At 42.1% G+C, this 21905-nt stretch overlaps 6 protein-coding genes across 6 annotated transcripts; 2 read left to right on the top strand and 4 right to left on the bottom strand.

The window, feature by feature from the left end:
* Positions 1-5026: 5026 nt before the first annotated feature.
* LOC6500675 (protein distal antenna-related) lies at positions 5027-6910 on the bottom strand. The gene has a single exon (XM_001953666.4). The coding sequence runs from the start codon at positions 6730-6732 to the stop codon at positions 5470-5472; it is 1263 nt and encodes a 420-aa protein (XP_001953702.1). The 5' UTR covers positions 6733-6910; the 3' UTR covers positions 5027-5469.
* Positions 6911-7735: 825 nt separating this feature from the next.
* On the bottom strand, positions 7736-14473 carry LOC6500674. The gene is made up of 12 exons (XM_014911181.3): positions 14101-14473; positions 13370-13522; positions 12940-13318; positions 12104-12876; positions 11844-12010; positions 11442-11788; positions 11219-11380; positions 10974-11162; positions 9495-9624; positions 9341-9439; positions 9128-9278; positions 7736-9068 (listed from the first exon to the last, which is right to left on the bottom strand). The coding sequence occupies exons 3-12, from the start codon at positions 13305-13307 to the stop codon at positions 8938-8940; spliced, it is 2517 nt and encodes an 838-aa protein (XP_014766667.1). The 5' UTR covers positions 13308-13318; positions 13370-13522; positions 14101-14473; the 3' UTR covers positions 7736-8937.
* A 102-nt stretch (positions 14474-14575) lies between these two features.
* LOC6500673 (nuclear export mediator factor NEMF homolog) lies at positions 14576-18129 on the bottom strand. The gene is made up of 5 exons (XM_001953664.3): positions 17859-18129; positions 17061-17796; positions 16129-17006; positions 14944-16074; positions 14576-14871 (listed from the first exon to the last, which is right to left on the bottom strand). The coding sequence occupies exons 1-5, from the start codon at positions 17912-17914 to the stop codon at positions 14673-14675; spliced, it is 3000 nt and encodes a 999-aa protein (XP_001953700.1). The 5' UTR covers positions 17915-18129; the 3' UTR covers positions 14576-14672.
* Positions 18130-18334: 205 nt separating this feature from the next.
* LOC6499885 (molybdopterin synthase sulfur carrier subunit) lies at positions 18335-18690 on the top strand. The gene has a single exon (XM_044717184.1). The coding sequence runs from the start codon at positions 18363-18365 to the stop codon at positions 18633-18635; it is 273 nt and encodes a 90-aa protein (XP_044573119.1). The 5' UTR covers positions 18335-18362; the 3' UTR covers positions 18636-18690.
* LOC6499886 (molybdopterin synthase catalytic subunit) lies at positions 18639-20226 on the top strand. The gene is made up of 5 exons (XM_001953662.4): positions 18639-18774; positions 18836-19142; positions 19249-19524; positions 19583-19851; positions 19909-20226. Exons 1-5 carry the CDS (start codon positions 18646-18648, stop codon positions 20017-20019), a joined length of 1092 nt encoding a protein of 363 aa, XP_001953698.1. The 5' UTR covers positions 18639-18645; the 3' UTR covers positions 20020-20226.
* Positions 20029-21873, bottom strand: LOC6500672 (plasminogen activator inhibitor 1 RNA-binding protein). The gene is made up of 2 exons (XM_032449567.2): positions 21214-21873; positions 20029-21029 (listed from the first exon to the last, which is right to left on the bottom strand). The coding sequence occupies exons 1-2, from the start codon at positions 21674-21676 to the stop codon at positions 20314-20316; spliced, it is 1179 nt and encodes a 392-aa protein (XP_032305458.1). The 5' UTR covers positions 21677-21873; the 3' UTR covers positions 20029-20313.
* Positions 21874-21905: the final 32 nt, after the last annotated feature.

The following is a 21905-nucleotide window of genomic DNA, read 5'->3' as shown; positions in this document are numbered from 1 at the left end:
TGAGCAATTATTAAACGAGTCTCTGGAACGTTAAATTCTGTCCACTTTGGAGGCGGACTCCTGCCATCTGCGGCCACTACTCGAGGAGGGGGGTCCGGCGATGAAAAATAGAAATCGCAAGAGTTTGTTTAACAACAAGTGAAGGGGTTTGTTTTTTATGCCAACCACCCACCCCCACCTCCACATCCACATCCACACATCCCCCCTGAATATTAGGCTTAGTGCTTACATTTAGTATGCCATATAAGCCCATGAATTTATACAAATATACGGCACATTATATACTAAACATGTCCGGTTATGTGCTCTTGAGATACATGGCTGTGCGTTTGTAGGTGTTTCCTGTATTTTCGTTATTATAATAATGACTGTGGAGGAATACTACAATGTCGGTCGTTAAAAAGTGCCGAAACTCATTAGATATTTCAGTTTACGGCGGACATTGGCAAACTAACCCTTGAAATGATTTCCGTGGGCGGTGAGATTCTCTAAAGACCGGGATTTGTTAACAAATGGATAAAGGTACAGTACAGACTAGGTTATAAGAAATATTTGAAAGAAGTACAACCGAGAAAAACCCGCAAAATTCAACTAAACTTCATATATGCAGTTCCTATACTCCATAAATCCTTATAAATAGGTTTTAAAAACATACCTTAACCAGGTACCACATACCCCAATCAGTATCCTGCGAAAATTCGTCCTTAGATTAGCCAGACTGGCCGCTGTGTGTCATTTGTCAATTCTGCGGACCGAAAACTTTGACACTAATACCCGCCAGATAAATACCTTTGCATAAAAACTTTATTTGCCTGTCCTGGCCGTGCGCTGCGTCCTGCGTCCTGTGTCCTGGGCACGGCTAACAGCGGTGACGAAGACATCAAGTCATTTGTTAAGATTAGATAAATACCCATACGGCTGCTTAATATTCATATCCGGATATCCTTCGCCGCATACACGGGGAAGGCAACCAGTTCCCGAGACGATTCTTGGACCGAAACAAGGAATGCTAATTCTACAAATATTGAATGGTGTAAGGAATGTACGGGCAACCGGTATTTTGATTAGAATTTGGTGCCTCAACTGTCATTTAACCGGACATCGGGGCACTGGACATGAGATGAAAAGTGGAAAAAACAGTTCCGCTTTGGGATATTAAACGTGGTTTTCTCACGAAACCCGTGTGTCCTGTAACGGAATTTTCCACCGCCTGATTTATTGACGATGGGACGAATGTTGACAGGACCCAGAGTCCTGTCCCGGCGACCTTTAATCCAGTTTTGCATTCGAACGCAGTGATAAGTTCCACTCTTACCACAGAGAAGAATAAGGGTTACATAAACAAATCGGACCATGTCTCAGGACTAGATGATTTCAATTCAAAACAAAGAGTTTGTTGATTTTTATATCCAAACACTAAATGCTTTATGAGCAGATACGGGGTTTGTTCTATTCTTTAGGAAAAAAGCTAAGGTCGAGGTCATTTTTTACAGGACATTTCTTTTCTTTCAAGAGTTAAACAGAAGAAAGTTTATAACAGGCTTTTCATTAGACATCCTTTTAATTTCAAACTGGTTATGGAGATGGTAAATTGTATATTTTGCAGAAATATAAAGAAAAAAACTAAAATTTAGTATCATTTTTTACTTAAAAAATGCAATCTTGAGACATGATTTTTGATCATGTTTTTGCGGTCAGTGAAGTAAAAAAAACGTTGCGTGCCAGAATGTATGCAATCCGGTTTTTTGTTCACAGCTTTTGAAATCAAGTAGCTATCCCCTGGAAAACAATGCGAATACCAGACCAGAGAGTCTTGTGTCTTGGGAATCCCTTGTCCCGAAACCCAAAGCCTCTTATCACCGCACAGTCCACGTTCGATCAACACAACTCGTGTTAATAACACGACAATTTTGACAATAAAGTGAAAACTTTATCGCGTCCCTATGACATATTCATTTGCAATGTCCTTTCTCAGGATGACATCGGTCGGGCAGGACAGTCAGTCTGATTTACACGCGCTAATCAAAGGGGATGAACACCCTTCCGGCTCTTTACATTTCGTGGTTGACGAGGGAAGTCCACTCCACGGATACTTTCACAACAATCTTCAGGTAGCAATCAAAATATTGTATTTATCATAATGACAATTAAGCTAGACAGCACAAACTTTCAGAGACGTGTACTTTAAATTCTATACATTCTTTGTTCAAATAATATTTTTGTTCAGAGTTTAAACTAATCAATTGCTTAAAGATTATGCAAATTCACGGCTTGATTTTAATATTTGTTCTTTCTAAGCCAGCTCTTGAATGGAAATTGTTAAACACAAAAAAATATGCCTTGAACGCGAACCGGTTAGTAAAACACAACAGCAAAAAGGAGGCTGATGACAAAGTCCTGATTTGGCTTTGATGTCCGCAAGGACAAAAGAGAAACAATACGGAGCAAAGGAAAATAAACAAAAAATGAACTATTGAAACAACAACACTTGGTTTTTTTTCACCAAAAGACACAATAAATTGCAATTTATATCAAAAGTTGTCTTCATCATCATTTCCAAGCACAAATAATATAGTACGAGTGACTATGAAAGCACAAAAATCATTGTTACTTGGCCAAAAAGAGATTCATGGTAATGATGGTGGGCCAAGTACGTTTTTCAGTGAAGCCTTTTCCTATTTAGCTAGGACTATTTATAGTATTTTTGGACTATGAGTAGCTATGACTCTCATACTGTTCAGAGCTTGAAATCCTAAATATTGTAGGCCTGGGATGGCAAACTCCTTCCTCCGTGGGATCTCAACAACGCTGGACCCCAAGATTCGTGCCTGGGATGGAAGCCGGATGGCGGGAACTGAGTGGTCTCCACCATTCGACTTGGTTCGCGACGTAATCTGGCGCGATCGTTTTCCATCAAAGGGTTCCTGCTCACATGCAACTAATCTGATTGTAATTGATGCATGCTAGAGAATGAGAATGAAAAAGAGCCTGAACACGCAAAATGCACAAGGTTTCGGAGGCTTCGATCTCGTAAAGGTAACTTGGTAGCCAATTATTCAAACGCGAGGATAAGAAAGCCAAATAAATTGACTTTAACCTACATGGGCTTTTGACTTCAATTCGAAATAAATATACATATTTTTACGCTTCTTGTAAAGGCCAATATTACATACATTTTCTTTTATTTATTTTTTTAAGTCAAAGGTATGCAAAATATCCAAAAAATATTAATTTAAGTGAGACCCACATTAAGCTCACGCAATTCCATTGGCATTTATGAATGCCCAACCACCACATCGGTGCGGATGTGGTATCGATATTGGCAGCTCCACATCCTTTATTTCTACGAGTAATTTCCAAGTCGTTGCGATTGTCAATCAGATGTTTTGAGAAATGTCAGTTAACTGGCTTTTGAATACAAAATATTTGGGATATATACCATTTCGATACCCAAATTTCTTTGTTTTAATCCAACTTCAAGCTAAGATGATAAATTAAAATTAACCTATTGAAGAGCCTAGTGACCGCATCCTCAATTATTTTCGACCACTTGTAGTGGCAAGTCTCGAAATGCCAGTCTCAGTACCGCGTTCGGTTTTCGATCTTGCGGGTTACGAGGCGACACAATATTGACAGCGACTGGATCCGTCGATATGCCCAGGGGATCGGATCGGTTTTAAGTAATTTAATCCTCGCCCAGAACCAGAATGCCACGAAGATGTCCACAAAACGCTGAACGCTGAACGCTGGACGCCGAACGCAGAACACATCATGCAATGCGAAAATGCGAGTTTGCGAAAACATGCATACAGATCACGGCTGGCAGGCTGGCTGGATGGCTGGATGGCTGGATGACCGGATGGTCGTCGGGATGGTTGGATGGCTGGATGGCTCTGGTCGGTGGTAGAGTCGACATGGATGCCTGGGAGCACTGTCAGTCGCCTAATCATCGTAATAATTCGCCTCAACTTCAGCCGATGGCAGCGGCAATGGGAAGCCAAGCGGAAATTACCAACACGCGATATTTAATTTTTCCAAAAGGCGAGCCAATAATTCGTCTTCATGCCGCTGCCACTGTCGCTTCTGCTGCCGTGGTTGTGGCATTTTGTTGGTGCCATTTTTACTTTTTTTCTTCTTGTCTTTTTTTTTTCTTTTGGCCTCCGGAACGCTTTGGCAACAGACGCCACGGAAAGGAAGAGAAACTCATTAACGCATATGTGTAGCCCTTATGGCAGGACTTAAACTCAGCATCAAAACCACACCGACTCAAGGTCCTTTTTCATGTTCCTTTGAACTTTTCCATAAGTACATTCATCAAAAACTATACTTGTAATAAAAATCACTTAAAATGGAGTAAAATTCAATAGCAGATCTTAATTAAGATCTAGTATGAAACTCTTCAGAAACTGGGCCTCCTAGATGTCGTGGGAAAAACTGGACTAAACCATTTCTGCGGTTTCTCTCCCTTTCTGGTTTAAGTTACAAAGTAGGAAAAAATAAAAATAATTACTGGCCTGTAGACATTTTGGAATACGTTGAAATATTAACAGTAGTGCATACAATTTCATACAATAATTGGTATGAACCTCTAAGTTATAGGGTTTTAAAAAAATATATTATCCAGTTTAGGGATATTTCAGAGTTCAGAAAAAACTCTTTTTAAATATTATCTTGTTTATTAATGTTTATTTTATTTATTAATAAATGGCAGCCATTTAGAAAGCCTCATCCAAAACAGTAAAAATGTAGTAAGTTTTTAAAAAATATATAAAGTAGAAAACCAGCCTGAAATATTTTTTTCGTAAATCAAAAACTTTATTTATCTTCTGAAGCTCTTGATATCTATTTTATTATTTTCAAATATAAATTTTGAAATTCCTTAAGCCCCAAAATAAATTGTAAAATAAATTTGTAAAAAATATATAAATATATTTTTGGAAACCTTATAGAGCCCATATGTTTCTGAAAGTCAATGCTGAAAAAGAGAACCCATTTTACTTCAGAGATTAAAACATGAAAGTTGATTTTGTTTTTTTGTCTTGTTAATAAATATTTATTCGTTTCATTAGTAATTAGTTTATATGCTTATTAAAAGTTACGGAGATTACAGCAGTAAGAAAACAAATCGATCGGAATGGCTGACGAACGCGCCAAATAATTAAGCTACTTAACACAATTAGTATTTGTTATTATACGTGTAGATGAATTGAATTTGGTTTTCAAACGAGTTCTTGTCGAAGTCACACAGTCGAAGTCGATATCTCTAGTTAGTACTAGCTAGTATGCAGATCCATTAATACCTGTTGCATTGATATTAATACATTAATTGATAATACAAATAGAATTTGTATGGCGAAATTATCTCTCGTTCATAGTTACTAAAGTGGCTATTAACAATTAAAAAATGGAGGTATTTACACTATTTATGATCTAAGAACTAGGACTCTACCGGGGCTCCCGCTTGGCACTCTACTGCTCGGCATCGCTGGACCCGCTGCTCTTCGCCGGGCTGTGGGATCTGCTGGAGGAGGCCTTGGAGGCGCACGACCGGACGGAAAGGTCCTCCGGCTCGCTGTCGCAGTAGCTCTCGTTGGAGGCCTCGCTGTGGGCCAGCGGGCTAAGCCGCTTGAGAAGCCCCTCGTGGAATGGATATGTCTCCGTTTCGGATTCGGTCGGGTTCGGGGGACTGACTCCCGTCTGGTTGGGATTGAAAGTTGGTCCGTTACCTCCGCCGGGCTGCATGGAGGCTGCCGCTGCTGCGAAGGCCAGAAAATTCAAGCTGGCATTGAACAGTTTGCACCAGTCCAGGAGGGCAGCTCCTCCCTGGTGGTCGCCACCCATCTCAGCGGGTGGGCTGGAGCCGTTGGGAGCTGCTGGTGGTGCTATCACAGGCGCTAGATCCGCGGGGGGGTTGGGGAACGGGGCTGGCAGTAGGGGCACGACTGTGGTGTCCGGGAACATGGGAGTCTTGATCAGATCGGCGTTGTTGCTCTCAAGTGCGTTATTGTTCTTGTCGTTCACTTGCTCCGGACCGGACAGCTTGGCCGGATCCTTGGCCCAATTTTTCACACTCAGCAGGGGATAACTGTTGTTTTTGCCGAAATCCTCCGGAATTGTGGCTGGCGGAGGAGAATCAACCAGTTTGTTGTCTTCTTCTGGGACTTTGGTGGCATCCACTGACAGAGCATCGATTGTGGGAGGAGGTGGCGGTGTCAGCTTGGAGTTCAGCAGGGCGAGTAGATTGAGCTGGTGCAGCATATTGTTGGAGTAGTCCATCACCCCGGCGCCATTGGGCTGGACGCCGTTCTTTTTCACAAATTCCACTAGGCTCAGCTTCTCGAGGAGTGAGTCCCCCGGCACGGGATAGTCTGTGGGGGAATAGGGCAGTGCTCCGAAGCCCAGTTCCTCGTAGTTTGGTGGAAGAGCCACGAATTTCGGCGGCAACTGAAGCTGCAGTTCGAACTTGGCCCGTTTCTCGGGCGGCGTGTCCAGACCCAGGTGGTGATCCGGACCTAGCTGGCGGCACATGAAGCGCAGCTTCTGTTCGTTCTTGCACCACCCACGTAGTGTGGACTCCGGCACACCAATATCCCGCGACACACTGGCCTTTGTCTCGCCGTTGTGAATGCGCTGTATGGCGCGCACCTTATCGTTGGGCGTCAGATTCCTTAGGGGTCGCTTGCCCCGTGTGCTCATCCGGATGTTCATGTGCTGGTAGGCGGAAATATCCATGGCTAAGTAACGGTATCGGTATCGGTTGACGGTAAATTCGAAATTTTGACGGTTTGGCGGTTCAGCGGATTCTCGACTTTGCCGTACGAGCGGTGTTCAGTGTTCACTCCTCGAACTCGCAAAAGGATGTGATTCTGAGTCCGATTTCGCGGATAGCGGGCTGCGAACAGCGAACTGCGAAGTGCGAACAGCGAATCTCCGAGATGAGCCGAGGTATCTGCGGCGAAGAGAAAGGTACATATCTCTGGCCAATGGACAGCAGGCTCTCTCGGCCCAGTTCTCTCCGCTAACCACCACCAATGCAACAACTTGTTACTCATGTCCCGTTCTGGGACTCTCTTTGCGGGCCGAAAGGATTCGCCGCGCTCTGCGGGACAGCGGACTCTCTTAGCCCGCAGAGAGCTCTACTTTTCGGCCTGCCTTCTTCGCGTCCTTCTTCGCGGCCAGATGGGTTGGATGCACATTTCCAAATTGTCCCCGGGTAGGCCTACTGCGGCGCGTGTAAGTGTGCGTGTGTGCGCCCATATGTACACATATAGGTGCCTCAAAAACTGGTTATTTACCTCCCATCAACAATTGCGATTGTGTTTGTCCAACCTCCTCGCATGTGCGTGAGCGAATCTGATACGGATGTGGACTTGGTTGCACTTTTGAGTCGCGAATATTTAGCACGATAACTCCCGCACTCGATCTAATTTTGCAAGTGGCCTGCTTTGGGTGATCGGCTAACTAACTCTGAGATCCTACGGAGTCATTAATATTTTAAAATCCAACAGAAAACTATAATAGTATACCTGGAAATACTCCCTAATTAAATTGAGACCCTCTAGCTATTCAAGGATCTTTGGTTTCCGTAATCATTTTCCATTGCCTACTTTTGGGGTGCAGTATTAGAATGATTCAGTTTCTAAATTCAAAATATATCCCCACACTAAAATATATTTCAATAAATCCCCAACCCCCATATTATAAATAAGGTTTCTAATAAAAATTCATTTCTTTGTATTTTGCTTTTTAAATTTTTTTATTGTGTTATTAAAAGACACATTTTAGAAAGTAAGTAGCCTTTAGTATTTATGTTTGATTTACACATATTTAAATAAATCGTCTATTAACTATAATTTTTTAGATTACACCTACTTGTATTGATTAATTTTCGTGTGTCTGCATATTAGAACTATATTAATATTATATAATATTAAACATTTGCATCATAATCTTTTTCTTTTTTATTTTGAAAATTATCCTGCATCAACAAGCAAATATTACCTTAACCAAAACCACTATTGAAAATAAAAAATAATATCAAATATATCAAAAGTATTGCAAGCGGATCATAATGCAATCTTTGATATTAAGGCCTTGCGGAACAAATAAAAGAATATATCCATTGAAATGGGGGATGTACTGTTCATATCGCTACAAATAAATAGAACAAAAAATAAAGTGCTGTTTTAATTGGAAATTATATTGTTGTAAACTCCTATTAATTACTTGCTGTATAAATATGAGGAAACGGTATTTATTTTAAGTCTCAATTTATACATACATACAAATTTAAATATATACATAACCTATGTTGGCAGTCCGCCCTTAATTTTGTACATACAATTTTATTTTCCATTATGTACATAATTTGTTTCAGTCGAAGGCTTATAAAACTAATTCTGAACGCTTACGTCAAATGCACATACCCATATACTTTTCCAATATCTATACTTTTCCAATACTTTATGCTACATGCCTTACCTTAGAGGTAAATAAAAACGGATAACTTTTTTCGGGGACATTATTTGTAAATTCTTGTTAAATTGTATATGTAAACAATTATACTTTCTGAACCCTATACTGCAACTGTCATAACTCAAATAGCCAAGACAAAATAAATTGATCTTGAGCATGGAATCAAAAAATTGGTGCGGAATTATTTTGTTTTGGATCCATAGATCCTGACATGTGTATACAAACTGTAAGCAATGACAATGTTTATGTAATTGTATTATCAACATATAGTTCACTGACAAATTATTTAAAATTCATTATGCAGGTGATTGTTAATATGTAGATTCCGTTTTGCTAAAACTTTACTCGTGATTATACATACGTATATATATATATGAGAATTTATCAACAATCATGAATATATGCATGAACTTTTATTTAACACCCCTTAACTTAAATTTAGGTTATTATTAGTAACAAATGTTAATAGCTTATAGATAATGATCCCATTTGCCCAATGCACCGACCTCCCTCCTCGTCAAAGGTCGCCAAAGTCAACCGTGACAATTTATTGCATAGAACCCCATTTCCATTGTTTTGAATTGGATTTGGCTCTGAAAGAGTTGAAAAAGTTAACTAACAGTGTTAAAAATAATTGAGAAATACTGCTTACCATCATGAAAAGGTTCTGCGGTGTTTCCCTCTTGTTTTTTATTCCGTATTTGATCCGTAAAATGTGATATAAGTGCGTCTATCATAGCAGCTTGCTTAGAAAATATTTGCATAAGCTTCGAAACTTGTATTCCATTCTCGACAACATCAAACTGCAAAATAAATAATATTTATTCAACACCCTTGGCCAGTTAGAGGCTGATCCTTTATATACCTGCAAAAATATACAAGTCAGGCATTCGGGATCATCACTTGCGCTAGGCTTTGCATAATCCCAAGATAAGTCCTCGTACCGCAACCCCAGCAAAAGAGTCTATGCAAAAATAGTTTTGAAATACAATCAAACAATCATTTAAATTAATACATACGCATTCATATGGGTCTATGATAAAAACCCCTCTTTCATTGACAGCTATTAAAACCTCCATGTCCTTTTGGTTGACCAAAGCCATTATACCTCTAACTGGTTGCTCAATTTGTCCATGGAAATAGGCGGCTCTGTGAAACACATTATGTTATTTAAGGATAAAAAATTCTTTTTGATTTAAAAAAATTACTTCGCTCGAGAATGATTATTGGTAAAGATAAAGCCCTAGCTCGGGGCTTTTATTGTCCTCCCCATGCACTTTCCCCATTTTGAAGGGGATAGCCCAGAAAATTGGACGAAAAATCTAAAAAATATTTTGTTTCTAGATTTTGATGCAGATCGATGGAGAATCGATCCACGAATCGTTTAAGGTATTCCTCTCAAGAATCGGATAGAAATTGGCAAAGATATAGCCTTCGCAGGGGGTCATATTGTCCTCCCCATGCACTTTCCCCATTTTGAAGGGGATAGCCCAGAAAATTGGACGAAAAATCTAAAAAATATTTTGTTTCTAGATTTTGATGCAGATCGATGGAGAATCGATCCACGAATCGTTTAAGGTATTCCTCTCAAGAATCGGATGGAAATTGGCCAAGATATAGCCTTCGCAGGGGGTCATATTGTCCTCCGCATGCACTTTCCCCATTTTGAAGGGGATAGCCCAGAAAATTGGACGAAAAATCTAAAAAATATTTTGTTTCTAGATTTTGATGCAGATCGATGGAGAATCGATCCACGAATCGTTTAAGGCATTCCTCTCTAGAATCGGATGGAAATTGGCAAAGATATAGCCTTCGCAGGGGTTCATATTGTCCTCCCCATGCACTTTCCCCATTTTGAAGGGGATAGCCCAGAAAATGGGACGAAAAATCTAAAAAATATTTTGTTTCTAGATTTTGATGCAGATCGATGGAGAATCGATCCACGAATCGTTTAAGGTATTCCTCTCAAGAATCGGATGGAAATTGGCCAAGATATAGCCTTCGCAGGGGGTCATATTGTCCTCCGCATGCACTTTCCCCATTTTGAAGGGGATAGCCCAGAAAATTGGACGAAAAATCTAAAAAATATTTTGTTTCTAGATTTTGATGCAGATCGATGGAGAATCGATCCACGAATCGTTTAAGGTATTCTTCTCTAGAATCGGATGGAAATTGGCCAAGATATAGCCTTCGCAGGGGTTCATATTGTCCTACCCATGCACTTTCCCCATTTTGAAGGGGATAGCCCAGAAAATTGGACGAAAAATCTAAAAAATATTTTGTTTCTAGATTTTAATGCAGATCGATGGAGAATCGAGCCACGAATCGTTTAAGGTATTCCTGTTTAGAATCGGATCATTTTTAGTAAAAATATGACATCCGATGGATTGAGATCCATGAGAATATGAGAATTAATAATATTTCAGATGCAACTTTCTGATTTTTGAATGTGTGTCCTCCAAAAACCTCTTAACAATAATTAAAAATTATTTGCTTACCCATAGAACGGCAGTGCCCAGCAAAACTCTAGATATTTTCGCATTAATTTTCTGGTTGTAGCTGTTTGGGGAACCCTCTTAAACTGCTCCAAAAGCTTGACTTCTGCCGAGTTCTTCTGGCTTATTGGCAGCCATAGCCAAGTAGAGCTCTTGGCAACATGCGGAGGCAAAAACCGAGCTTGGTTTTCCCTATTTTAAAAGCACAGTCAATTTTATTTATTTATAAAATATTGTAATGAATTTACCGGAAAAATCCTATGGTATGAGAATGGGAGTTGTAGGGTCCAAGTTCAATTCTTGCCTGAATGCCGCCCAACATGAGAGAATGCACTGGCTCCATGATGTATCTTCCAGTCAGAACATTATTCCTAGCTTCCTCGTACAGAAGCTCTAAAATCCGATGATCCCTGGAAGTTACAAATTATTTTTATTGTTCCTACATTAAAAAAATAATACAAATTAAATTACTTGATTTTTTCTTCGTCCCGTTTCGAGAAGAAAACATTCCGCTTCAAGACTATCATTGGCTCATCAAACTTTCGATCACTGGGGCTACTATTGCTGAACTTCTGTAGCAAATTGGGCCACGCTACTCGGACTATATAAGGGCAGTGGTGGGCCTTAAGCTGCATCTCCAGCAATGCACTTGTCATCCACAAACCGAACACGCTTTGGGCTAAAAGCTTATTGGAGATTCCCAGCTCCTCGCATCCCAGAGCTGCCGCCAGCATGACCTGGGATGGACACTGGGCAGTACCCTCGATCTCCATGTGTACTGCTACCCGGGACATAAGATATACGCAAGTTGGAATTACCTAAATGAAGGGGTTATTAATATTAAGAATTAATTAAATAGAAATAGCTGCTTACGTTTTGAAGAGCACGAGATAGATTGGAAGCAGCTTTTCCGGTATTTGTAAAATTGGAAGTTGAGCTTGTGGCCATGACACGTTTCTGGATTGCAGGATTGGATTGGGAATCGTTGCTGGTGCTGCATTTGTGGTGTGCCGACATAAATGAAGAGTTGCCAATCACACCTAAAAGGAATTGTTAAGTAGAAGGAATTACTAATTTGGAGGAGTTATAAACTAATATAAATCATAAATGAAATCTAGAATGAAACGCCTTACCCGAAGGACTTCTTAGATCGGAAAGAGGGCAAAGTGCATTTGCATTGTTTATCATGTTGCCACCCATATCTCCAACCAAACAAGGAGCATTTGTCGAGGCCGCCATGGCGGAAGACACCTGTGCCGGCGACAGGCAATCGCCCTCGTTTTGTCCCGTGCTCACCACACTGGAGACACTAGCCGAGGAGGCGAACGTGCTGCCCACCGCGGTCTGGATCTGGGCGGTGGTCACTACCCGGTGAACGGTATACATGATCGGCGGCACAGGCACGTTGACGGAGGCCAGTGAAACTGGAGTCTGCTGCTCACAGGCGATCATGGAGCTATTCTGGTGCGTCTGTGTGGCAGCCACGCGACCTGTGCCGCCGGCACTGGGGAACATGGCACAGTTGTCGAAGGCATCTGGCGGATCGGGGACCGAGGACGCCAGTTGCGGCAACTGATGGATTGATTCGGGGTGGCCCAACTGGTGGTTATGCTGAAGAGACTGTTGGATGTGGAGAAAGTTGGCGTGCTGTTGCTGCTGAAGTTGCTGACTCTGCTGATGTTGCTGATGTTGGTGGTGGTGGTGTTGCTGATGTTGTTGATGGTGTTGGTGTTGCTGATGTTGCTGGTGCTGCTGATGTGATTGCTGTTGTTGCTGTTGCTGCTGAAGCTGCTGCTGTTGCGGTTGGTGTGCCTGGAGTTGTGGAATTGCTGCTGCTGCATTGGCATTCGCTAAGTAGTAATTATCGCGGCACTTGACATCCGTGGTATTGTAATATAAATGCGATCTGTTATCATAAAATAATTATAAGTATTATGCATATACATCCTTTAAATAATATTTTACTCACTCATAGTCCTGAGTAGATAGCTTTTTTCGATTATATTGCAAAGTTCCCAGTGGAACAGTCATTATATTGATATAGTTCCCTGCATTGGCAGTAGTATTTTTGTTGCATTGGCCACTGTTGCTGCAGATGGATCCTCCATACGGACTTCCCATCCCATTGCCATTTCCACTGAGCGATTTGTTGTTCCCGTTGCGCGGCACCAAGTCCTTGGAATTGTATCCCGACTGCTGTTGACCGGAGCTGCATGTCACATATTCCTGCCCGGCATTCATCCCATAGTTGACTTTGTTGGACGAATGCTGTGGAATTGACGAAGCAGCGGATGTCTGCTGCATAGCACCCCGGCAGTAATAATGATTTGGCTCCATTTTCTGGGAAACTATTCACGCAATTGATGATAGACTCTTAACTAAAATCTAATACTGTATACCTCTATTATTTTTTCATCTTAAAAGTCCTATCAACAGAGTGGCTTAGTCAGCAAAGATGAAGTTTTGATAGATAATTGAGCAATCCCTCTAACCCTCATTTTATTTGGCAGACTTTATTTAAGCTGACAAATTATTTAGGGGTTTTTACATTTCTGAAAAGAGAATGTTTATGTTAAAAGTTAATATTTGGGATAGCCTATGCCATTCCTAACATATTCTGATCAAAATATTTTTGCCCACTTCGAGTGTTGTGTATATTCATCGGGTAGTGTTGGGGTTTCTTTTTTCCAAGCAGGTGCATGAAAGGTATACATACATGTACGAATATACACACACGAACATCTGTAGGTACAAATTAAGTTTTGATCCCTTACACGAAGTCCTTTAAAATTTGGCATGCAATTAAGTACGCCATAAGCATAACTTTTATTTTGTAATTGGAGGCACGAAAACTTTTAATGTTAATTTTTCTCACATGGCTGGAAAAGCAGTCCACCGTCTTCAATCAATACAGGCTTTCATATGTATGCATACACACGCACACCTACCGACACATACACTCACATCCTTCTAACTGGGTGGGACTTTGAAGGCCATAGTTTTTCACCGAACAAACGCCTCTTCAATTTTCACATATTTTCTTTCTATTTTCACGCTAGCTTTTTTGGGATTACGAAAACACTGGCATTTATAAAATGTATTTAAAAATCCGTAGAAAACTCTTACGCACATAAGTGGATCACTTTGGAAAAAGGTACTACACAAATTTCCTTCGAAAGATACATTTTCCGTTGTATTGTCTTTTGTTGCTGGGGGGGCTCCGTGATGTTGAAGCTTCGTTCTAGCTTTCGTTTCCGTCGGCCATTGTGGGAGTTAGTTTTCCATTTTTCTTTTCAATCGCAAGCAAGGCGGATGTGGTTTTTCCCTAAGCTAATTTCATTTATCGAACGATGACGAGAACTTGGTAAACTTTTTAGTACAAAATGCCAAAACAGGCGAGTTAGCACCAAAATATCTACTTATACAACACCACTTCCCATCAGCCAACCGAAGTAAACAAACACATGCAAACTCGGTTCCCATATGAAACGCATGCGCGCTAAATCTGTGTTTCAAATTTTCCTGACTATCGATAACGACAGGATTCAACCGTTATCAAAATCAATATTACCGCCATTTTGTATAAATTTCAAATAACTACAATGTAAGCTTTACTATCCATTTATTAAAGCAATTTTTAAAAGCATTTAAAATACTTTTCATTTTCATGTATGATTTAACATTTTCACTACGCTGTACATTTTATTTGTGATACTTTTGAAGTTGTGGGGCCGATAACTTAACTTTTCCTGGGATATTTCTAGCCAGCGACTCTTCCTTTATACTTTTCAGTAAATCCTTCTCTCGAGTGTTGCAGCCCTTTTCCTTGGCGAATATATTGAGAGCAAGTTTGGCAGCCTTTCCTCGTTTTCCAGTTCCGGGAGTAAGCTTTACTTTGAATCTGAAATATTGAGACATTTTTTAGTCAACATTAAATACTTGTAAAATCATAAAACTAAAAAAAAAAACATACTTATAGTTCTGCAGAGCCTGATATGGAGCCACTACTGGAATTGCAAATAGTAACTCATCGCCCTCGGCGGGCTGCCCAGTAAGACTATTCAGTATATCCACATCCCCGCCAGCAGGTGCATCATCAGCATCGTCCAATTCAATTGGATTTTTGGGTGGTGCATTTTTAGGCTGCTTCGGTTCCTCTTTTAACGCTACGCTCTTTTCCACTACTTTCTCGCTATTGGGCTGGGCCTTTTCTTTGCCCGACGACTTCAGTATCATCATGCGAATTTCCCTTTCCTCGTCGTCTTGGTCCTTATATTTCTGTTTTATTTTCTTTAGTTTTCCTTTCTGGCCTCTCTTGATCTGCGATGGAATCTTCGGCTCTGATTCGACAGGAGCCACTTCAGCTGCCTTGGCTTCCTGCTTAGCAGCTCTCGCCTTTTCCTCCTTGCTCTTTTTAGCACTGACTTGCTTTTTGCGACTGGGCCCTGCCATAATGATTGTGGTTTCCTCATCGGCAGGCTTATTCTTTAATAATTTATCTAGAACACTTTCGTTGTCTACATTTTCAACATTCTCTTCGTTAACTGAAGTGGATTTGACTGTTATCCGTCCTGTGTCGTGTTCAATCTTCACCTCTGTATTGGGAAAGGCAGTTATATCCGTATTGGAACTTGGTTCCGACATATTTGCGACGGGCGTGGCTTCTGAATCGTCACTAGGCTCGGATAGAAGATCGTTTGCTACATCGCTTTCTTTAAAGTCCTGATCGGTTGGCTCGTCATCTATGCTTCGCACTTTACGCTCTCCCAAATGGCGAGCGATAAAGCTGTCCTCCAACTTGAACAGTAGACTGAGACCCATGATGAGATGGCAGGATGGTAGGAAGTTCTTTTTTCCTCTGATCATAAAACTACCCGTGGCCAAATACTCGCCAGTTGGTGCCGTTTTGCTGACCTGCTCGCTTGTCACCCAATAGGAATTGGTAACCACTTTGGCATCCCAGGCTACGCTGTATGAAATGGCCATTGAACCGGCTTCTAATAAGGTTTTAGGAGGAATTTCTTCTCCTGTAGGATTTCGTATAATGACACTTGAGGCACCCTGTATCTCAGCATGAACATAAATGTCTTTGGGTCGCATATATCTGAAAGAATGATAGAATTAGTATTGATTTAAATGTGTAATTTTAAGTGCTCACCTTTTAACAATAAGCTCGTTTTGCTGCGCATCTCGCCCTCCAATAACCAAATAGTTTTCTGAGCTTATAAACCAGTAGAATTTTTCAAACCAAAAGACCTTCCTGGCTTTGACTATATTCGATATAGTTCGCACTTCTTTAAGCGTTTGCTGCGTTTTACGCTCTGCAGACTTTAGAGCCTTTTGTGACGCATCGACAGTCTTCTTTTCCTTCTGCGCCGCCGAACGCTTAAGATCATAGTATCGTCGAGCATTTGCCCAAGCGGATAAAGCCAAGTCCACATCCACCACAGTTACCTCTGGAGTGTCCAGATCTTCGTCTTCGTTTTCCCCGTAAGGATCACTCAAAATGAGCGATATGTGGTTGGTTTCCAGTTTCAACTGCTTAATAGAGCTAGCCACAGCATCGCCATTTGCCTGAGCCTCCTTTACCAGCTCATGGATGTCGGGCCAGGACAACTGGCTGGCGATGGCGGATTGAACAGCTCGTATTGCATTATCCACAAGACTCTGATTGGACGTGATTAGCTCGGCCTTCTTCCGGTCCTCGTCCTGGACTTTGGTAAGCTCCTCCAGTCGCTTGGCGTGATCGTTTTTAACGTTGGAAAGTTTCTTCAAGGCCTCTCGTTCCTGTTGCAGCGTTTTCATGTCGATCTTCTGCGATTCTTGGGTGGAGTAAAACTCATCGACCGCCTCCATAAAAGACTCAAAAGTGGCACATTCAAAATCTTTAAATTGGACGAACTGGTATGGATGAAACTCAATATTTCTGAAGAAAAACTCCACCTTTCCATTCTCCGTTGGTTTTTCTTCTTTCACTTGGACTATATAGCCTTTTGTCTTTCCACTAGCTCCCTCAGTAAGAAGATCTTCAGCGCTCTAAGTATTAAAATGTAAGATATTTTCGAATATTTCAGAAATAAAAACCATTACCTTTACTGCTTGTTGAAGGAGTGGAAGATCGTTAGCCACATCAAACGGCTTCTGTTCAACTTTAGTTTGTTGATTTCGTCCCTTCTTTTGTTTCTTCCCGCCCTTCTCTGGTTTTTCTTCAGACTCCTGGGCGTCTTCCGAGCTCTTCTCTTTTTCAATGATACGATTTTCCAAGCCCTGTTCGAGGAGAACATGCTCAATCACAGAAGGACCACAATCCAAGTTGGGCATTAGGATTTGTCGCAAGTTGTCGCCGTTTTTGGCGTTCTCAAGTAGCTGCTCCAAGGCCTCTGCCTTCAAACCTTCTGACGACTGCTTTGCCCGTTCCACCGGATATTTCTCGCGCATAGCGAACCGCAGGTGCTCACCCTCTGTGTGAGGACGCAGAATGTACAGAGTGGTCAGTTCGCTGTCCGTCAAAATAAGGTTTCCCCGATCGTACAACTCCAAAATGACATGGTAGGCGGCATCGCCGGTACCAAACTGAAAATCAACAATACGATCGGCACCCAATTGCTGAATCTTCTCCAGGCGCTTGTTCTTTAGATGCTTCCTCAGCTTCATGCTGAATCCCGAGGGGGCTACATTTTTGGGCCATTCAAATCTGGTAGTGTGGAACCGGGTTCCGGATTCGATAAGTAGAGTCACCTTCTCAACTGCTCCGGTTCCTTGCAGTCGGAAGAGATACGTCTTGTTATCCACGTCATAGATCTGATTCACACGCCAGCCAACCAGCCTAGAATGGGAAATACCATTTACTATTAATATAGGGTCTCCAAAATATAGGTTTTTACGTACTTTTGCAGTTCGGCGACTCCGCAAATTATATCATAAGTATTGAAACGTGTCTTCATGGCTCCAGCATGAAATTCAAAGTTGTCAACAAGGCAGATGTGTTTGTTGATTTTTCGATTACAAAATCCTTATCAGTTAATGTTTTTCGGCTCTATGGTGAAATTCGACATGCGGAAAATCCAGATAAAGAACAACAAGAAATGAAAACAAAATTTATTCCTGCAGCAAAATATTGATATCGGGACTATTAGAGATGAGTAACCTTTAGTCTCTATCGATAAATTTTGGAAAACACTGAAGGGACTAATTTATTTTATTCAAGAGCTCATTCTTTTTTCACCCCAAAAGTCGTAAATAGCATGGGGAAGTGTTTAATATAGGTTTTGGAATAAAATAAAGTCAATATTCATTAGTTGATATAAATGAATAATCTACTAGTACCTATAATATCGATATGTCGATGGGTATATAAATGGCCGTCCCACCACTAAGCGATTATTTGTAAATATGAGTGCGGATGGACCTGTTGTCAATGTACATGTGCTGTTCTTTGCCAAATCCCGCGAGCTAGCCCAAACCCCCCGATCCAAAGTGGATGTGCCTTCCCAGATCGTAGCCTCTGATCTTCTGGACCAACTGGTTACCAGATTCGACTTGGCTTCCATTAAGGACAACTTGATTCTGGCCCACAACGAATCGTACATCGAGAATCTGAGTGATAAGATTCTGTTCCGAGAGGGCGACGAGCTGGCTGTTATCCCGCCCCTGAGTGGAGGATAGGTATTTCACCATGGATCACGTGAAGCTGGTCGGCGATCCCATTGACATATCCCATATCCATGAGTTGCTGTTGGACGACGGCTGCGGGGCATCTTCGGTCTTTGTGGGCACCACACGCGATAATTTTCAGGGCAAGAAGGTGGGAATTGCTATCTAAACAACCGAATCTTTTGATTGATTTTAATCTTTTGACCTTCCAGGTAGTGTCGTTGGCTTACGAGGCCTACGATAACATGGCCATCAAGGAAATGAACAAAATCTGTTCCGATCTACGCAGCAAGTGGCCCGGATTGAAGCACATAGTCATTCATCATAGATTAGGAACGGTGCCTGTTAGGGAGGCCAGTGTAGTCATCGCCGCTTCATCGCCACATCGGTCGGAAGCACTTGAGTCGGTGTCCTTCGCCATAGACCAGCTAAAAACTCGAGTACCCATATGGAAAAAGGAAATCTACGAAGGGGATCACGAAGCCGAATGGAAGGAGAACAAGGAATCCATCAGGGCCAGTAAGATACAGTAGTTATATTTTGTTACCACCATGACATGTATTCTTTTAATTTTGTATGTTTGAAAATACATATGTAAATGAAACGTTTAATAATTGCCTTTCAGAGCAGTCTTTAAGTAGCTTCAACTACTCGGCGTGCCCTTGTCAGGTCGAGGAATCGCATGAAGTCCCACAGAAATTAGTGCAAATTAGAGTTAATGATGCCGAGTTAAGCAAGCGCTTAGAATGTTTTGTTAACAGAAAACGTGATGAAATTAACTCCCAAAATATAATTGACTTTAAGCACCCGCCCGCTGACTCAGTCCCAGAGTTGAGCGACTCCTGCGCTCGAACCCAGAGCACTGTAATAAAGCAGGAAAAATCAAATTGTCATATAAAAGGTTGGTTATTATCATTTTATTCATTTGCTTAGCTTATTGTGTAAACTATTTATCACAGTTCGGCGGGTGAACAATCGCAGCTTTCCGCAGCAGATGGAGCTGCGACCCAACTACGAACTTGAACTTAATAAGCTAATGGGATCGCGTGATGGTCAGAACGAACCCTCTGTTAAGATGAGAAAATCTCTATATGATTCTCGTTTGCTAACAATTGAATCGTACATGGGTTTGGCTCCAAAGAGCGAAGATGACATTTTTAGCCGCATTAAAACGTTAGAGGACAGAATTCTCTTACTCGAGTCTATTTCGCCAGAATACAAGCACTTTGTAAGTGAATATCTTAATTATTTATTTGTCAACTGTTAACATGCAATTTACTTCAAGACCAACATCGAGCCGTCATCTCTGGAACCACCGGCTCCAAAAAAGACTAGAAAAAAATCGTACTCTGCGCACGAATTAGGAATGTTAATAGAAAAGATAAAAAATGAATAAAACAAATTATAATTTTAACCAATGAGCTGTCCCTTGGTCTTTAATGGTTTAAATTTATTTCAACATTTCAACTATTTGTAATAGTTATAATAAATGCGTATAGGATGAGTGAAAAAATTCAAAAATTTTTGTTTAAAACTAAGGAATTATGGGGTAAGCGTGGATTTGTTTGTTTTTGTTGGTTCTTTACTCGGTCGTCAAGCTTCATGGATAACGGCCGAAGTTCTTGTGGTTATTCGTTAACCGCAGCTGCTTACTATTACTAATACGTGAAATCATTTATTGTCCTCGCCCCTAAGAGAGAGTCGGGAATTGAGCTTCGTCGTCAACTTTAAGAGGCTTTGGACCGTTGCGGCGCTTGTCTCCGGATCGGTTGTTCTCCTGTCGCTCGTAACCGTTGCTATTGTTGTTGAATCGCTGGCCGCGGGGTCCGTCGGCACCACGGAAGCCGCCCTCTCCGCGAGGTCCATCGGGACGGAATCCGCCCTCTCCGCGCGGTCCGTCGCCACGGAAGCCACCCTCGCCGCGGGGTCCCTCTCCACGGAATCCCTCGCCCCGTGGTCCACCCGGGCGCGGGCCCTTGCGGAAGCCACCAGCCTTGCGTCCGTCATTGAAGTTGAATTGAATGTCGACGATGCGCTGAAGACGGCCCACACGCTGCGGATACAGAGACGGGTCATACTCCATCTCATCCTCGCTGTTGCTCTCCTTCTTCTTGCTCAGCACAACCATCTTCTTCCACTCGGAGTTGTCGACGCCCTCGCCGGCCTTGCGCAAGTTGTAGTTGGGCTTGGCGCGCTGGTCCCGCAGAGCCTTCCACTCGTCAAGAGTCATCTGCTTGGACTCGTCCTCCTCAGCAGCGATGGCCGCCTCCGCCGATACCTCATTGACCGAGTCGTCTTTGTCCGCCTGCGGGGCCGACTCGCCGGTCTTCAGATCCTCGATGTCCTGCTTCGGGGATCCCCAGTTATGGGCACCGCCGCCATCGCGCTTATCAATGGCCTTAACTCCTGTAAAATTTAAAATTATTTTAGCATAAAAACGTCAGAAATACTAATGTAAAATAGGGATTGAGTTTTTGCTTTGTCACGACTGTCAAGATAAGAGACAAGAACTGACATGTAATCTTGTTGCCAAGTGCCTTGTATTTTTTTTTTAACCAGCTTCTTGAAGGAAATCATTTCGATAACTCACCGGTTTTATCGGATCCCGACTGGCGGTCGAACTCCCGTTTTCCGAACTTCTCGCCGCGCTCGCCGCCGCGGAAGCGTGGAGGTCCCCGATTATCACGATTGTTGAACTGCCGCTGGGGCAGCTCGTTGCCAAACTCAGAGTTACCGGCATGGTTGTTCTCCCTGTTGCCGAAGCGCGGGTTGCTGCGAACTGGTCCCGGATGGGCGCCGTTGGTCACCTGGTTTTTGACGCCGGCATTGGCAACTTTGCCGCCCTTCACCGGGCTCTTGCCCTGGACAACAGCGTTGGTGGCCTTTTTCGGCGCCACCGGCTTGTTCTCCTTCTCCGGTTTGCTCTTGGCCGCCTTGGGGGCCTCCTGCTTCTTAGCCGGCACCGCAATGGCGGCCACATTCACCTGCGACGCAACAGCATCCTCGTCGTCCAAGAACAACAGTTCGTAGCGGTTGTTTCCTGAATTGTCCATGATTTAAAATTTCTATAAACTACAAGGGCGGGTTACTTTCTTTAATGATAATTCGACTTGATATTCGTTGCAATCGCCAGTCGGCTTAATGGCACATGGCAAGCTAGGTACTCGACAGTCGGTTAAAATTGCAAAAAAAACGCGGAGAAAAAACACCTTGCCGGAAACGAAATCTGAAAAGGGAAAGTGTGGCCGTTGGCGGGCTGGTCGAAGAAATACCGATAATTCT

Source organism: Drosophila ananassae, chromosome 2L (genome assembly GCF_017639315.1).
Source record: "Drosophila ananassae strain 14024-0371.13 chromosome 2L, ASM1763931v2, whole genome shotgun sequence".
NCBI classification, from domain to species: Eukaryota; Metazoa; Arthropoda; class Insecta; order Diptera; family Drosophilidae; genus Drosophila; species Drosophila ananassae.
Note: the sequence above shows the minus strand (reverse complement) of the source record. Positions and strands in the feature narration are given on the sequence as shown.

Excerpts from the sequence above, each read along its gene's own strand:
- LOC6500675 (XM_001953666.4), bottom strand. The coding sequence starts at position 6,732 with ATGGATATTTCCGCCTACCAGCACATGAACATCCGGATGAGCACACGG.
- LOC6500674 (XM_014911181.3), bottom strand. The coding sequence starts at position 13,307 with ATGGAGCCAAATCATTATTACTGCCGGGGTGCTATGCAGCAGACATCC. Across the intron at positions 9,625-10,973 it reads TGGGCACTGCCGTTCTATGG|AGCCGCCTATTTCCATGGAC; the intron begins GTAAGCAAATAA and ends TGTGTTTCACAG. Across the intron at positions 9,440-9,494 it reads TCATAGACCCATATGAATGC|ACTCTTTTGCTGGGGTTGCG; the intron begins GTATGTATTAAT and ends ATTTTTGCATAG.
- LOC6500673 (XM_001953664.3), bottom strand. The coding sequence starts at position 17,914 with ATGAAGACACGTTTCAATACTTATGATATAATTTGCGGAGTCGCCGAA. Across the intron at positions 17,007-17,060 it reads TCCTTCAACAAGCAGTAAAG|AGCGCTGAAGATCTTCTTAC; the intron begins GTAATGGTTTTT and ends TTTAATACTTAG. Across the intron at positions 16,075-16,128 it reads AACGAGCTTATTGTTAAAAG|ATATATGCGACCCAAAGACA; the intron begins GTGAGCACTTAA and ends TCATTCTTTCAG.
- LOC6499885 (XM_044717184.1), top strand. The coding sequence starts at position 18,363 with ATGAGTGCGGATGGACCTGTTGTCAATGTACATGTGCTGTTCTTTGCC.
- LOC6499886 (XM_001953662.4), top strand. The coding sequence starts at position 18,646 with ATGGATCACGTGAAGCTGGTCGGCGATCCCATTGACATATCCCATATC. Across the intron at positions 19,525-19,582 it reads ATCAAATTGTCATATAAAAG|TTCGGCGGGTGAACAATCGC; the intron begins GTTGGTTATTAT and ends TATTTATCACAG. Across the intron at positions 19,852-19,908 it reads CGCCAGAATACAAGCACTTT|ACCAACATCGAGCCGTCATC; the intron begins GTAAGTGAATAT and ends ATTTACTTCAAG.
- LOC6500672 (XM_032449567.2), bottom strand. The coding sequence starts at position 21,676 with ATGGACAATTCAGGAAACAACCGCTACGAACTGTTGTTCTTGGACGAC. Across the intron at positions 21,030-21,213 it reads GTCGGGATCCGATAAAACCG|GAGTTAAGGCCATTGATAAG; the intron begins GTGAGTTATCGA and ends TAAATTTTACAG.